The following is a 16,890-nucleotide window of genomic DNA, read 5'->3' on the forward strand; positions in this document are numbered from 1 at the left end:
TGAAGAAGAGGAGCCAAGCAAAATGTAAAGAAGAAGCGCAAGGTAAGAGTCGAACCTAGGACCTTTACTCAACAAGTTACTGTTCATGCGTATTTTTACCAATTCTCTAAATGGAGAACATGGAATTTTCTTTCTCCAAAATCTTAAAGAAATGGAAGAATGGAGATAGAAAATTATATTTGAGAATTGATTTTAGTAAACAAGTTTTTCATTTTCCATTCTTCTACTTCTCCAATTCTCCATTTTTTAAAAAATATTTTCTATTTTTCCATTTTGGTAAACGACCCCTAAGCCGCCATAACCCGGGAGAGTTTGATTCAATCACGAAATAAAAGACTGAAAAAAGATTCTTTATTCATTGAAAGAATGGAAGCCACCTCATATGCACATATTAATGATATTATATATTCTCATCGATATAGCAAACCTAACCGGGGAAAGTGGCTTTTCAGACTTGGATGGGGCTTCAATTCGGTGAAGGCAATAAACATTTCGGGATAAGTTATATTATTTGTAAATTAAAGTTTAGATTTAAATTCGATTATTTTTTTCAGTAATTGTATGTATACAATTATACATTAGTTGTATTTATTATTGTCTTGAAAAAAATAAAATCTTATTTAGTCATCATTTCTTATATTTCTTATACATTGAAAGAATGGAAGCCATCTCATATCAATCATTATGGTCCACACAAGCTGTATGGACCATATTTTGTATGTTATAAAATAATGTATATTTAGTACCAAAAAAAATAATGTACTTTTAGTATATAAAAAATGTACTTTGTATTTAAATAAATTACATTATTTGAATATTAAAAATATATAATATTTTATAATTGACATTTAATACAAAAATAATGTACTTTTAATATATTAAAAATACTTTTTTTTTATGATCCATACAACACTATGTAGACTATGGTCCACACAATAATTTGCTCCTCATGCTCTAACATTTTGATGGTTTTAATTATCTAGGCCCAAGACAATTAACTCAAATGTCAAAGGTTTAACAAATGAAATGCGGAAATCAGTATATCGTGATACGGTCCAAAACAATTCCATTCCGTAATTCATATGCTCATATTGGTACCTTTATAGCACGTTTGGTTAACGGAATGAATTTTGAGGTAATAGGAATACTATTCCATAAGAAATGGAATATGCAATGAATAGAATATGAATTGTATTCTATTGTTTGGTTCGCGGAAGGAATATACTTTAGGAATTATATTACAGTGTTTGATTAGTTTAAGGAATAGAAATGAAATATGTTTTAAAAGACATAAATATCCTTATAAAAATATGTGGTGGTGGTGGTGACGGCGGCGGTGGTGGAGGTGGCGGCAGCGGTGGTGACGGTGGTGGTGGTGGTGAAATAGGAAATAAATTTAATTGAGGGCAAAATAGGAAATAGCAACTTTAGGCTATTTCTGAGAACTCAGGAATAGTCTAATACCAGGGGGGCCCCCAGAAATCTCTATTCCCCTTGCAAGGGTAATAGGTATAGGTCATTCCCAGGAACTGTTCCTGGGAATAGATGTTTTTACCAAACAAAGGAATATGCTTATTATTGAGAATGCTATTCCATTCCAAACCTATTCCACGAACCAAACGTGCCACTAGTGGTGTCGTTATTCCTACGCAATTAGAAATAACGCTAGTATTATAAATACATAATCTGTTAATTACATATACATAATATGATAGCAATAAGTATATAAATTGTGCTAACATATTATGTATATTATACTTATTGCTAACAAGATTATAATAGCAAGTATATAATATATTAAGTACATGTTTATAAAATCAATAATTTAAATTCATAATAAAAACTTGTTAATTTTCCAATTAACCAAGTATCTCTTAAAATTATATTATAATCATAATTACATTTCAAACACTCAACTTATGAATATTTTTAGCTTTAAATTCATTTACTTAACAATTAAAATATTATGAACTTAGAACACAGTTAAAATTACATGTCATGATACATTTATAATTAACAGATTATAGATGTAAGTTTATGCACATAAAGATATACAAATAATAACATATTATGTATTTACTGTAAAATTGGTGTGCATTCTTATTATATTCTCAACATAGAACGTCAATCAATATGTCAACCTCAATCAAATATGTGTTCTCAAAACTCCCTTATCTATTTTTTTTTACTTTCGCTATACAATTTTAGAGTTTATTTACAACGTGTTACATAAATTTTTAAAAGCAATATTTCAATTTGGTCATTTAGGATTAATGATGATAATAATAATAATAACAACAACAACAACAACAATAATAATAATAATAATAATAATAATAAGTATGGGCATTTTAGACTTTATACTACCTATTCTCACATATATCAAACATTGAAATTGAAATTTCCAATAATTATATTCATGTAAACCAAACACTATAATTTAAATTCCACTTTATTCCCAGTAATTCATTTTTCATGAAATTGCAATTCCTTTCCCGCGTAATTCCCCCCTCCAACCAAACGGCCTGTTATGATGAGAGAGACGAGTTTAATAGAGACGAAGTGATGGGCGGTGGCTAGAGGGTTTGGGTGGTCGCTGGCGGTGGTGCAACGGCGGTGACGATTCTCTCAGAGGAATTGGTCGACATGTTTGGCGTTTACGGTAGGGAGAGAGAAAAAAGGAGGACCTAACGTAAGGCTTGGCTGATACCAGATGAGAGAGATTAATTCAGAATGAAGTTACAGATAGAGATAGAATACTAAGAAGAGTTGTTACACGTGAAACTCTCCAAACTAATAGACTCTCCCTAGCTAACTATTCTAGCACCACACAATTATTAACTAAATACAATAAAAAAATAATAACATAATAATCACACACTTAACCGTTATTAAGTACTACAAGTACTCTTAATTCTTCTCATATATACTCTTAATTATTTAGGGTGTGTTTTGTTCGTACATTGAAATCAGAATTAGAATGAGAATCAAATTCTTGCTAATGATAATGGGTTTTGGTGAAGGTATTTTGCATGTTTGGTAGTAAGGTGAAATTAGAATGATTATCAATATTGATGTTTGGTTGCATATTACCCTATAATGGGAATAAATGTTTTAAAAATACAAAAATAAAAAATAAGGCAACTAATCCTAATATAATGACATCCAAAACATCAATAAAATAAAATCTAAAAATACTATCACAAACTTAAAAATTAGATTACTAATAAGACGAAACGATACATCTCTTTAATTAGAGAATGAAATTTTTAAGAGTTTTTTCCACTTTTGGTCCCTTGACTTTACTTGTGTTGACAAATGTGATTCATGACTTTTATTTCGGACAAAATTAGTGCCTAACTTCAATTTCTTTTCCACATTTGGTCCCATCCGACCAAGAATCCGGCCAACCCACCGAAAATTTACACATCTCTTGTTTTTCTAAGGGTAAATTAGTCTTTTCTTGCCCTTGTAAAATAATACGTAGTAAAAACTAAGAAATATTTAATTGCTTCATTCTCATCAAATTAAAGTTGCTTCCTATTATTTATTTATTTATACTTCCATCCTCATCCTATAAATCAATGTCACTGCCAGTTTCTTCCCGAAGTTTCTCTGCTAAGTGCTAACTATATTTATACCTCCATCCTCATCCTATAAATCAATGTCACTGCCAGTTTCTTCCCGAAGTTTCTCTGCTAAGTGCTAACTATATTTGCGTCTACTCGACGACGGTGATAGAAAAAAACTTTGTTCGGTGGAGTACATGGCTCTCTGAAATACAGGGCTCTCTGAAATGTATATGATCTTCAAGCTCCTGATCATCGGCGGCGAGATTGTTGAAGAAGAAGGCGAGTGGGAGAAAAAAAGATAATTTTCAAACAGAAAACGAAGACCGTTGCTGCAAATTCTCTCCAGGTTGTCTGCTAAATGTATGTATAATGTAATTTTGCAGATATAGTCTAAACTTGCATGTAGATTTGAGAAGTTTATAGTGTAGGTTTACGGGATATATATTTGATTCGTGGAATTTATCAAATGATTCTGATTTTGTGTTTGATTTTTGAATACTCTGTGCTATTATGCAGTGCGTAAATTTCGGAAGAGCGGTTTGGATTTGGAATTCACGGAGAATGGCTGCGAAGGCGATGATGATGAGGAAGGAGGTGGCACCGCAGGGAAACGGAGCGGCGGCGACAGCGACGGCGGCGAAGATGAACGAAGTGATGTTGTTCGCGAAATGCGAGTGCTGCGGACTGACGGAAGAGTGCACGAAGGCGTACGTAGCGAAGGTCCGAGAGCGGTGGATATGCGGGTTGTGCGCGAGGTCGGAGCGGCATATTGGCAGTGAAGAGGCTCTGAACAGCCACACGACGTTCTGCAAAAAGTTCAAAGCTCAGAGGCCGCCGCAGAGCAAAGACAACAATGAAGCAATTAAATATCTCTTAGTTTTTATTATTTTACATGACTAGAAAAGACTAATTTTCCCTTAAAAAAACAAGAGATGTGTAAATTTCCGGTGGGTTGGCCGGATTCTTGGTCGGATGGGACCAAATGTGGAAAAGAAATTGAAGTTAGGCACTAATTTTGTCTGAAATAAAAGTCATGAATCACATTTGTCAGCACAAGTAAAGTCAAGGGACCAAAAGTGGAAAAAACTCAAATTTTTAATTGAAGAAGTAATCAAAACATATAATTACATTTTAAAATGTTATCATTCAAACACTAATTATGATTTTGATCATCATTCTTAATGTGTAAACTCAGGAATCAAATACACACTTAAATTATTTTTCATTGATGCCAACTGCCAAAAGCATTTATCCATTTATAATCAGACAAGCAGGAAAAAATAAAAATAAATAAATATATAAAGACATTGTCTTTGTGTTTTTTCTTCCTTTGAAGTTCCAATGCATGTCCTATAGTCAATGGATTATTAAACCGTACCAAAAGAAGTTTAATTTTTTTCCTCTAATCAAACAAATATTTTTTCACCATTATTATATGTCATTGTTTATTTGTTTAATGATTAAAGAAAGATAAGAATTAGTCCGTGGTACTGTGGCACATGAAAGAACGTGAAGTGGCTATTTTGTATTTCTGACGAAAATGGGATTCAGGAAATGCTTTTCACCTTGTTGCGACGAAAAGTCCAAAAGAAACAGCATGACGATGACTTTGGATTTAGAAGATCAGATAATAAAACAAATGGACAAGACATAACAAACGCTGTAATCCTCAAATTTTCAACAATTCATTCACACATCAATAATCTCCAAAGGCTCCGAAATATGTAGCCTGGTTAGTAGGGTAGGATTCTCATATTTAAAAATACATTTATAAGTTCATTTCTTATTAATAATTTTTTACTTGAATCTGTTGAATATTTTTTTTTAGTGGTGTAGTTATTACTGATTATTATACATGAGTGAATTTACCTAGCACATCTTTGTGTAAGGTTTCACATTAGTTGAAAATCAAAATTATCTATAAAACATTAGTTTAGTAAATAACTAAATAAGTGAATCCTATCATGAATATTATACATGGTTAAGTTTGGAGTTGATTCCTTATGCGTAAAAGTGTATAATTTAGTATGAAATCTCGAAACTAGTTAAATTCAGTTTACCTCCTTATAAGTATTGAGGCAGGTTCATAGAGTCCTGAATATAAGGTGGGATTATAAATTTGAATTATAAAAAAATCAAAATTATTTAATTTGTACAAACGACAAACCCACTTCCCCTACAAATTCACACGAATTCATGGTCGAATGTTTTCATGTTTTGTTAATAACAACTTTATTATAATTAAAGTTATTTATAATATCTTAAAAGTATGAATACATGCATTTATAGTTACAGTTTTTGCTAAACAAACAAATTACACTATATAGTTTTTCAAATTTTGTGTATATGATTTTTATTTTTATATCTAAGCATATACTTCTCTCAAAAGATTGAGTCCCCAACCCTAAGGGCCTCCACACACTCCGACCCGACATAAGATATACTAATATTATTGGAAGTACACTAAGCAATATTTTTTAGAAAAAAAAAAATACATTTGTAGTTCTTAAAGTAGAAAGTAATAATAGTCTCATCAATTATGTGATATGAGTCACTATTTATAATTCACGAGTTGTCAATAAGTGGTGTTTTAGGTCTTTTTTTTTTGTTTGTTAGTGCGTTATCAAAAATTATTGTTATTATATTTTTTTAAAAACACTAATATATATCGTATTATAAATATAAAAAAAAAGTATTTACAAATCTTAATAGCATAGCTACGAAAGAACCAACAACTCTATCTCTCAGATAGAGTTGTTGGTTCCTTCGTTAGCTATTAATGGCATTCATCATTCTTATGACTCTATTTCATACTTTGATCTCATTCTTGATGATATTAGATTCATAGCTTATAGTTTTACAAACTTAAGGTTTTTATTTGCTAAACCGTCTGCGAACAAGGTTGCCCATTGCCTAGCTAGGGAAGTTTGTTTATGTCTGACTGTATGAACTGTCTTTCTTTACCGTTTCCTTCCATTGCTCACGTTTTGAGCTTGGATCTTATTTAATGAAATCTGTTTCTCATTAAAAAAAAAAAAAAAAAAAAAAAAAAAAAAAAAACTCTATCTCTCTGACTTAACAACGATAGTGCTTATAATACAAATATTAACTCAAATCTCGGTTATAATTTTGGATTTTGGAAACAAAAGTACAAATTTTGCTTTTCTTTATGTTAATATAAAGTGTGACAAATACTAAAAAGAACAATGCAAATTATGCAGTCCCGCAGAATAGAAGACAGAACCAAGAATGCCCGACGACATAAGGAATCACCACCCCCCCCCCCCCCCCCAGGTAGCCACGTGGGCCCCACCATTCGTCGCTCATGTGGGCCCCGCGATTCGTGGCTTTGGGATTCGATATTAAAGAAAATGCTGCAAATTCGTGGTCCCCACCTCGCCCCCATCCACATCTACCTTAGCTACCGCCACTCCCACTCTTAACCGTTCGATAGAAAAGAAAATGCCTCACTCACTCCCACTCTCCATCTCTCTCTCTCTCTCTCTCTGCGATTTATTATGAATTATGACTCGCATTATTACATATATATTTCGCGGGTATTTTCTCTCACTCTGTATTTAGTGTACCACTCTCTGTATCCATCTTTAGCCACTACACAGATCCCTTTTCTTCTCCGGCTTTGAAGAAACCGCCTTTCAGTTACTTCCAGGAAGATTTCTTGCGCTCAGCCACCCTGCAATTCCTTTCTTTGCGTTTAGCGTAAGTATGTACATCTATTTTGTCTCCCCAGGTGTATTTGCTTTCCTTTTTTGTGCTTATAAAAGTGGAATGTATAGAGAATGTCTGGGCATTATACATCTTTTCCTGGATTTCTTTGGTTGCTTTTGACTCACAGCTCAAATGTGTTTACTGTGTGTTTACCGTTGATTTAGCTTTACTTTTGTGTGGATCTGTGAGTTTTTGTTTTGGGCATGATTATTTTGCAGTTTTTTGGTGTAATCTTGGAGAAAGATCTGAACTTCCATTCATGTCTGCAAATCTTGGGGTTCTAGTACCATGATCTGTGGCATTTTAGAAGTTTTTTGTTTGCAAATTCTATGTTTTTAAGGTGTGGTTAATATATGCTTTTCTATATCTGGTGTGCATGTTGGTCAAAATGAGCATTGAAACCTAAGGCTTGTTGTCTGTTTGTGTATAGGCAATGTCTATATTGGTCATAAATGTCTTGGCTAATGGTATGTGATTCCATATCTTGAATTTACAAGTAGTAAATAAGATGTTTAGATTTTGCTGCTTTTACCTTCTTGGCCATTTGTCTTGGTTCTCCTCTGATAATTTTCACCCTCAAAATTGAAGCCTCCATGAAGAGTGCAGTGGGTTTGAGCCCAAATCATGTCTGTATTTGAGCCCAATTCTCCCATTTGGGGAAAATGGTTATTTTGTAGTTATGTTTTTCCCATGTACTGAGGTTTATGTCACATTGTCAGTTGTCACCCCCATTAGCAATAATATCTGATAGTTTCTACTTTATTGTTGTTTTGAAGGGAAGTTGGTGAAGCATGAGGCATAAGATGCTATGCCATCGAGTATGAAATCCAACGATTATCGTTTATAAACTGTTTGGAATATGGGGTACATAGCAGAGTCAACTAGGCAGGTTTCAGGGCAACAACAGACCTCGAGTGTTGTGGAGGAAAAGAACCGAGTATCCAAAGTAAAGCTAAGTTCAAAGTTTCAAGACAAGTATGATTACCCGTTTGGTCATGCAGATAGCAGCAAGCATCACGAAGTGCCAAAACATGCGGTGAATAAAAATATGGTCCAGCCGAACTCTTCTGCGGATTGCCAAAAGCAGCAACTGGGTAGCAAGGCAGACAACGATGAGGAGCTTGTGAAGCACATGTCAAATTTGCCTAAATATCTGCAGAGAACAGAATTGGATAAAAACGTCCGGGCAAAAGCTTTGAACTTTGGAGTTATTGACTGGAACCATCTAGAAAAATGGAAGTACAATGAACGTATGCCTACCCGAGGTCACCAGAAAGTATCATCATCTTCAGGAGGTGAATCGTTTTCTATGGCTGGCAGGCCACCTAAAGCGTATGGCTCATCTCCTCAGCACAAGAACAAGCACAAACACACCCGACCACATGGTCCATTCCCTAGTTTATCTCATGAACAAAAACTGGTGGAATCTGTGAAGCATGCCCGTGGAAATTCCATGCATGGTCAAGATTTTTGGACAGCCCCAAGTAGCACATTGGATGGGCAACACAAAAACGTCCATTCAAAACCTACTTCTCGAAGGAGCTATTCTGAAACAAACTTTGATAAAGACATAAAGAAAGTTTCTGATAATAAAACCAAATCAGGCAAAGATGATTTGTTCTCAGACCAGTTCAAGAATGACAGAAGAAATGCTCAAGATGGTAGAAGTAGGATTAAAGCAGACAGCCAAGTGAATCCTACCACCCAGAACTGTGCTCCTGAGCCACAAAATATTGTTATTCTAATACCAAAGGCAAAGCATTCTCCTAAAACAAAGTGCATGGAGACTTCTCAGATTTCAGAATCCAGAACAATATCCAATGAGCCAGAGAAGAATAGATATTCTGATGCCTGCTCTTCTCAAGAATCTTACTCAAGAGAACTGTATCCAATTCCACATTCATGTCCCTTACCTTCTAGCGAATCTGGAATGAAGCAACATGAATCATATGCTCAGGACGAAAATTCAGATTTATTCACATGTCGGCATCAAGGTGAGATACCAACTACACCCACTCAGGTTCAAGCTAAATGTCTAAGAGATAAGAAATCCAGTATACAGTCCTTGGACTCAGTTGAGATGTCCCAAATGGATCTAGATCTTGTCGAACAGCAAGCAGTGAAGGGCAGGCATCCATCACCTATTAGAAGGTTAAGCTTCAGTCTTGGTAGGATGAGTAGAAGTTTCAGCTTTAAGGAGACATCAGCACTTTCACAATCGAGTGATGCACATACTGTTCACAAGTCTGGTCCAGTGAGTTCTGGGGTATGTGATAGTCCCATTGTGGGTGGTGGCAACAGAGAAAAGGCAAATGCTAGCGGCAAAGGGAGGTCGTCTAGCCCTATGAGGAGGTTGTTAGACCCGCTGCTTAGGTCCAAAGGAATTCATTCTGCTGAGACTAGCAAGCCACGAAATGAAAACTTAAATTCCATGACCTTGAAGCCTGCAAGTAGTAATGAACACCATTGCGAAAAGAAGCATCAACCTTCAACTCTTGGGGCTCTTCTACAGCTTATGATTAAGGATGGGCTCCCATTCTTCAGATTTGCTGTTGACAATAGCAATGACATTTTAGTTGCTGCTGTCAAACAGTTACCAAAATCTGGAAAGGTAGATGAATGTTTGATTTATTCTTTTTATACAGTTTCTGAAATTAAAAAGAAGAGTGGAGGCTGGATGAGCCAGGGATCTAAGGGGAAATGCAGTGGATTAGTTTATAACACGATTGGTCTGATGAAGGTTTCCAGTTCTTCTGTCCTCAACTCAAATTTTGAGGATAGCAAGGATGAATCAATTGTGAGAGAATCCATCTTGTATAGTGTCAAACTTGGACAGGTAGACAAGCAAGCACCTGGATTTCTGCTGGACAAAGAGATTGCAGCCATTATGGTTAGGAACCAAATTGTGAACCATAATGATGGAGAGACGAGTGACAATCAATGCAACCAGCATTTTCCAGGAGACAGCAATTCGAAGGATAATGATAAAAATCCTGGTAACATCATTGCCATCCTCCCCGGTGGTGTTCATGGCTTGCCCCAAAAAGGTTCACCATCATCACTAATTGAAAGATGGAAATCCGGTGGATTATGCGATTGTGGAGGGTGGGATGTTGGTTGCAAGTTACAAGTTCTCACCGAACAGGAGAAAAACTGTAACAACCAAGATCGCATTGCACTTTACCTTCAGGTATCAGTCTCTGCTTTATTTCTCATTCTCTGCCTTTTCCCATAGCTTTTCTTGAAAATGCTTTGTATAACTCTCTGGTCTTTTGCTCGTCTCGATAGGGGGGAGAGCATGAGAGGAAGCTCGTCATTAGCTTGGCTCCTTTGAAAAATGGACTTCACTCTGTTCAATTTGACCAATCAACCCCTTTGCTAGAAGCGTTCTCCATATGCGTCGCTATTCTAACGAGTCAGAAACTATGTAGCATGTTGGTTACAGACCCTTTGGAACAGAAGGTCATCTCTGATACAACAAATGCTTCAACTGCAGTCCAGGGGCAGGGACCTGCAAGATATGTACCGTCTCCACCGCCCTCCCCAGTTGCCAGGATCTAGTTTTCACAGTGCAAAAGACGTTTTTGTTTTAGTGTTACTTTAAGAAATGTAAAGCTTAGTATAATCTCAAACAGAATAAATGGTTATTCACCATTGCTTCTGTGAGTAGAGAGACATGAAGATCTACTGGTAAATGAGTAGCTTTAATCTGCATTGAGGCATCTAGTTTTTGATCCGTTGTAAAAATACTCGGGGAATGAAGCAGTTCTCAGCAATACAGTATTTCTAACATGAAAAAGGCTATGGATACTCTATTCATTTGTCCAGGGCAGTGTCTTTTATTACAGATAAAAAGGGTTTACAACTACTGCATAGAATACAAAATTTCAAAATTCCAAGCTAGTTTTAGCAATTTCAAGTTTCCATGATTTTTACAAGTCGATATATGATGCATGGTGAACGCATATATACCACTGACCATCAATCTTCTCAAAAACATTAGTGGCGAACTGTTTTCCCCAGCTGCTGCCCTTTGTCTTCACCATTTCTATGCAAGTAACATATCCCAAGTCGCCTCTAACGTGAACTTGGACATCCTTGATCTCAATTTCTAAGGGGAATTCATAGTCTGCCCACACAAACTCCCAGCTTCCCATCACAAGATCATAGCCGGATATGCCACTTACTCCAGGGTGCACAACACACGCGTTATCACCCTTGGCCCAGAGAGCTTGCATAGCAGCCAAATCTCCACTTCTAAACGAATTATAAAATCGAGCATTTGCTGCTAAAACTGATGCCTTGGTGTCCTCGTGGAGAAGTCGAAGGCTATCCCTGATCTTTGCTGCTTGGGAATAATTCTCCTCTTGAATGGCAAGCTGTAGTTCCTGCTCCAAGCTCTGCTCATTTAGTAAGATGCTTTCCCCACTCAATGTTCCTTCTGAGTCCTCGCTTTTAACTTGGCATGGCCTTAAAAAATATGAATGGGAAGCATGCCTAGAAGATTCTGCTCTGAATAAACACATAATTAGACCAACCCATGGCAGATAAGAGATATAAGAATAAATGAAACGAATGTGATTTATTTTAACATGCAAGCAGCAAAGGCATATCTAAAGACTACAGGATTAGATTGAACTAAGAAAACTATAAGTAATTAACAGGATAAGGCTAAGTTAACTGACAACTAGAGATCACAAGTAATATGTGATGCATGCCAGTAGTCAGAATCGATGTTGTATAGTATACAGTTTCAGAATTCAAGGTTTTATTTCTCAAGATGCACATTTTCTTTGATTTCCATAAGACATTTCTCCCAAAAAGAACACAATATTAATCTACTCTTTATGCTTCTAGTCATCTATGATTAAGTAAAGATTTCTTAGTGAGAAACTGGACTGTGCATCCAGAAGACAGAGCAGCAGAAGTTATGGCATTGCTGCGAAATCACACTGCACATACATTATTTCAGTGGTATGTTCAACAGGAAAACAAGCTAACAAAAGCTTCAAGAAGTTTCAAATTTAGGAAAAAGAAATTACTTATGATTCCATGTGCAGGCAAAGACATTGGCCTATTCTCCAATTTTCCAGGAAAATTTGCATTGCACTGCTTCTGTAAATCTGAAGGAAAACAATGCATTGTCTGAATACGATTGACCGAACCAGAGAGAGTCATGTGATTTCGGACATTAAAATTGCTTCCCTAAAATTAAAAGTTCAAAATGCAAGAGGAAATCAGTATAAAGCCTCTATAGAATTGTGAGTAATCCATTCATGTAGGCAGCAGCATAAAAATAACCATTAAATAATTTAGCAAGCTACGAAACCCCGATTTCAAATACAAAAAGAGCCAAAGTAATCTCTCTTTGAGTGCATGGGCAATGTTTTCTGTGGGATGTACCTTGTTCATGTTTGGTAAAGCTTAGTTGATTGGATGAAAGATTATAGATTAAGTAACCTACATTTAAAAGGCTATTCAAAGATTCTCTTAAACGTAGGAATATGGATTATGCAAACACTTTTTCCATTTTACCAAATCCATTTTTTCACTTTTTTTCTGCCTTTTTCCATTTCCATTCTCCAAAAACAATGGATCCCACTTGAAAGTTTTTATTAAAAAAAAAAAAAAAAAAAAAAGAAAGACGACATGGATGAACTATGGGATACTGTTCGATGTTCATCCATCTTTTCCAACTGGAAAACCTGGAAAAACGTTTTCCATTTTTTGGAAAATTTTCCAACTTAATTAGCACACCCTAAGTTCTTTGACAAGTATAGAGTATTCACACACACTATGTATTACCAACACGACATGAGTAAAATTATTCACATTAATCATAATACCAGAAGAAGAGGTTTCATAAGTCTAACTAGTACCTTAGGTAAACATGTATTTTTTTATTTATAAAGTATACGGGTAAGGTCGTAAGGGTCAAATAAGCCATCCAACTATTAAAGAAAATGAAATTAGACCATCAACAAGAAAATGCAATTAAGCCCTTTTGACTTATTATTACCTGTAAACAACAAGAAATTTGCCATGTAAAATGCCACCTCATATATTTACCCTACTCATTGTCCATGTAAATGTCTACTCCATCTCTCTTTCAAAGAATTTAAAAATTTACTTTAAAAAATATGGTTGCAGTAGGCCCTAGGCACTAATCGGGCGCCCGGGCAGCGCCTAGCGCCTAGGCGGAAACTAGGCGGCGCTAGGCGGGCACCAAAAAAAATATAAAATATTGGGGCAGACTTGTAATTTGACAATTTTAATGAGACTGTTTTCAACATTCAATCAAATAACACATCCAAATAAATGAAATAATGATAAATCATAAGTTATAACATCATAATAATATTAAAATCAATAATTAATGAAAGACGACATCGGTCAAAATTGGACGAAATTGGTCAAAATCAAACGAAATCGGTCAAAATCAGACGGAATCGGTCAAAATCAGACAGAATCGACCGACTTGGCCGATTATGGCCGAGTTGGCCGCCTAGGCGGCCGGCCGAGTAATGGCCGACTACACTCAAAAATGGCACGGCATGGCGGCACCTAGCGCCTATGCAGGCGCCGCCTAGGCCGAGTTTTACAACCATGAAAAAATTCAAATGGCAACCTTGGCAACCAATGTTGCCATGGCAAGACATTTAGATCTGGAATAGAGTGGTCTCCAAGACAAAGACTAAAGTGGAGACGAGGACCAACTGCCCTTCATCTCCATGAAAAGACCTCAACTTGCTTTCCTCTTCTTCGTCAAACACGAAGACTAACTGATTGGTCTTTGTCCAAATGGTTCCAGATCTGGAAAGCCTCGACGTCCTAGGCAGAATGTCTTCAATGCTGTCTTGAATGGGAGGCTTCTATTGAAGATGGCCTCCATGACAAATTTGGTAGCCTTGAAGTAAAAATTTTGATGCCTTTTTAATTGCTGGAGTTTTCAATGGTTACCGGAATTTGTCAGGTTTTTTAATGTTTGCCGGTAATTTCAGTTTTCATAAATGATAAATCATAATAATAATAATAATAATAATAATAATAACAACAACAACAATACTAACAATAATATATTTCATTTTTTTCCAGATGAGCTTCCATGTATAATACAAGTAATTAATAATTCGCCATGTCATCAACTTTGGGTGGGCAACTTGTTGACTTCCCGTAGGTTCAATTGGATTATTTTTACCTGTTTAAAGGTTTATTTGGAATTTTTTAGTTCAATGGCCTAATTTTATTTTTCTATGGACCATGCTATGCACCTCTACATTAATCACTCACAAACAACCACTCCCTGATGTGGCAATTGCGTGTTTGTGATGTGACATTTTTCCACATTAGGGAGTGTCTATTTGTGAGTGGCAACTGGCAATTGTAGGGGTGCTTAGCATTTTCCTTTCTCTAAATAGTTGGAGGGATTACTGACCCTTGGGCCTTATCCCTAAAGTATATTTGGGCAATAGTGTTTGGTAGAGATTATTTAATCCAATCATTAAAATCATAGATTTAATGATCTGCTTTTTACATGGTTGGCAAGGTCACGGTTTACAAAATGTAAAAAACATTCCAGCCTATTTAAGCCAATAATTTATAAGTTTAAGTTGATTATGGATTATGAAGAATCCACAACCACATGATTTAGTCTTTACCAAATGGGATAGTGCAGGTTGGATGGCTCTGCTCGAGAACTTAACAGTCTGAAGAAAATAAAGCAACTTCAATATACTCCTTGATATTTTCAGTCTAAAGGCTAAACCACTTTCTAGTACAACATTTTGCTCAGTTTCCTTTTACAATTTATAAATATATGTTCAAGTAGGATGAGGTGTTTCAGCATTATACTATTCATCAGGTCATACCGGAAATCACCAACGTTTTAATCAATGTTCATTTTCTAAGATACAGTCCAAATCAAATGCCAAAAAATATTACTCCGTAAAACGCTGAAACTCGTCAGCTTGGCATAAAATCATACAGTAAATCATAAAATCTTTAAATTGGCATAAGATTCGAACTACTCGCCCTACCTTTACAAAATCGCATACTTAGTAAATCTTGGAATGAAAGTGAAGAAAAAAAAAACAGAGCTTACTCGGTAGAAGAGCTGAATTCGACTGATTCGAGGAGTCAAAAATAATGCAGAGGAATTCGAAATCTCCATTGAACCTCAACTCATTAACTGCATACACATTAACATAAATACAAACATGAATCATCAATCAATTAAACTGAAGAAATTTACCAAGAAAATTACTGAAAAATAATCCAAATGTATTTCAAAGGATTTTTGTTCACCCGTGTATGGATTTTGGAAGATCCGAGTACGGAGTCCGTTATCCCTCTGACCAGGAAAACTATAACTGCGAAGAATTGTTGATAGAGGCGACGGCGCGACGCTATTGCACCGTGGAAAATTAAGCTAGGAGGTGGATTGGGCTGTATCGGGAGAATGGGCTCTAACCAATTTTAAAAACTGGCCCATATATGTAACGGGCTAGGTTTGAATGTTATTTTTCGTATATGAAATGGGCCTATCCCATTTCGGATCGAAACTTTGTTGCATTTTAATGGGCTAAACCAAAAGGGTATCGGGTTCGCCTTCTTTTGCACACTATACTAGTATTTGCACCATGCAGGATGGAATTAATCAAACCCTAAAAAGTTGAATCTCCAATCCTAAAGGGTCCTCACACCCCGGTCCAACAAGGAGGATGTAAATCATCTGTTTTGGACATAATCTCCACACTACCATCGTCGAAGTTCGAACATTGATCATTTATCCTAAATATTGCCTACTGAACAAATTGAGCTAAATCCGTGCTGTCACTCTTATCTTCGTTGTTGTCTAATATCAAGTGTATTCTTTACTTTTCTTTCTTCAATTTTTTATTTCTCCAAAAAATCGATAATTCTCTAATTAGTAACCATACCCTTATTGTTAATCAATTATGATTGAATCACTTTTTGTATCATATCTCTCTATAAGTTCAATTATCTTTTTACCTAATCACGCACAAAGGTAAAAATAAAGTACATGTATTTTGCATATGAGAAGAAGAAAATGTAAGAGTAATTCTAGTCAAATTGGTCGGATGGTTAGTTTGATAACTACAAATCTACTTTCGAGTAGGTTGCGGGTCTTTTCGTATTCAAAAAGAAAAAAAAAATCTCAAAGCAACTTGCCAAAATTAATTAAGAACTTGTTCCTAGCTAGGTGAGGCCAAGTGTAAGAAGCCAAGGAAAGAATAACCTAAGTGTGACAAGAAACAACATACATCACTATCCAAAATCTAAGAATATACAAGACAATTGAATACAATATTCAGATATTTTATACTCTTTTATCTTTTTATGCAAGAAAATGCAATTGTTTCCCAAAACTAAGTGGTTGGGAAGAAACTAGATTGAAAGTGTGATGAGTTTTCCCCATGAACTAGTCAATGGGGGTAAAATATGTAGTGTCAGGTATACTTTGGCTGTTTGTGTGAGAAGAAATATTCCTGGGGACCTTTGCTGAAATTTGTTGATTTGGTTCAGAATTTCAGAGAAATTATAGATTCTCTGGTGATGGATATTCTTC

General features: G+C 35.5%; 3 protein-coding genes across 5 annotated transcripts; 2 read left to right on the forward strand and 1 right to left on the reverse strand.

Moving 5' to 3' along the window:
• The first annotated feature begins 3,796 nt into the window (after window positions 1-3,796).
• LOC109158751 lies at window positions 3,797-4,351 on the forward strand. Its single transcript, XM_019306649.1, has 3 exons — window positions 3,797-3,855; window positions 3,886-3,932; window positions 4,089-4,351. Exons 1-3 carry the CDS (start codon window positions 3,797-3,799, stop codon window positions 4,349-4,351), a joined length of 369 nt encoding a protein of 122 aa, XP_019162194.1.
• A 2,709-nt stretch (window positions 4,352-7,060) lies between these two features.
• LOC109159029 lies at window positions 7,061-11,100 on the forward strand. 3 transcript variants are annotated; one of them, XM_019307018.1, is made up of 3 exons: window positions 7,061-7,296; window positions 8,078-10,491; window positions 10,590-11,100. In XM_019307018.1, the coding sequence occupies exons 2-3, from the start codon at window positions 8,161-8,163 to the stop codon at window positions 10,860-10,862; spliced, it is 2,604 nt and encodes an 867-aa protein (XP_019162563.1). In that variant the 5' UTR covers window positions 7,061-7,296; window positions 8,078-8,160; the 3' UTR covers window positions 10,863-11,100. The 3 variants fall into 3 exon arrangements, with proteins under 3 accessions (XP_019162563.1, XP_019162561.1, XP_019162562.1); XM_019307016.1 differs by having other exon boundaries at window positions 7,061-7,292; XM_019307017.1 differs by having other exon boundaries at window positions 7,061-7,292; window positions 8,083-10,491.
• On the reverse strand, window positions 11,089-15,711 carry LOC109159032. The gene is made up of 4 exons (XM_019307020.1): window positions 15,606-15,711; window positions 15,403-15,489; window positions 12,344-12,506; window positions 11,089-11,808 (listed from the first exon to the last, which is right to left on the reverse strand). Exons 2-4 carry the CDS (start codon window positions 15,469-15,471, stop codon window positions 11,234-11,236), a joined length of 807 nt encoding a protein of 268 aa, XP_019162565.1. The 5' UTR covers window positions 15,472-15,489; window positions 15,606-15,711; the 3' UTR covers window positions 11,089-11,233.
• Window positions 15,712-16,890: the final 1,179 nt, after the last annotated feature.

This window comes from Ipomoea nil, unplaced genomic scaffold, assembly GCF_001879475.1.
Source record: "Ipomoea nil cultivar Tokyo-kokei standard unplaced genomic scaffold, Asagao_1.1 scaffold2826, whole genome shotgun sequence".
Taxonomy (NCBI): domain Eukaryota; kingdom Viridiplantae; phylum Streptophyta; class Magnoliopsida; order Solanales; family Convolvulaceae; genus Ipomoea; species Ipomoea nil.

Coding starts and splice junctions, on each gene's coding strand:
- LOC109159032 (XM_019307020.1), bottom strand. CDS start 15,471: ATGGAGATTTCGAATTCCTCTGCATTATTTTTGACTCCTCGAATCAGT. Junction 12,507..15,402: donor GAATTCAGCTCTTCTACCGA/GTAAGCTCTGTT, acceptor TTTTAATTTTAG/GGAAGCAATTTTAATGTCCG. Junction 11,809..12,343: donor GCCTGCACATGGAATCATAA/GTAATTTCTTTT, acceptor TATTCAGAGCAG/AATCTTCTAGGCATGCTTCC.
- LOC109159029 (XM_019307018.1), top strand. CDS start 8,161: ATGGGGTACATAGCAGAGTCAACTAGGCAGGTTTCAGGGCAACAACAG. Junction 10,492..10,589: donor GCATTGCACTTTACCTTCAG/GTATCAGTCTCT, acceptor TCGTCTCGATAG/GGGGGAGAGCATGAGAGGAA.
- LOC109158751 (XM_019306649.1), top strand. CDS start 3,797: ATGTATATGATCTTCAAGCTCCTGATCATCGGCGGCGAGATTGTTGAA. Junction 3,856..3,885: donor ATTGTTGAAGAAGAAGGCGA/GTGGGAGAAAAA, acceptor ATTTTCAAACAG/AAAACGAAGACCGTTGCTGC. Junction 3,933..4,088: donor CTCCAGGTTGTCTGCTAAAT/GTATGTATAATG, acceptor GCTATTATGCAG/TGCGTAAATTTCGGAAGAGC.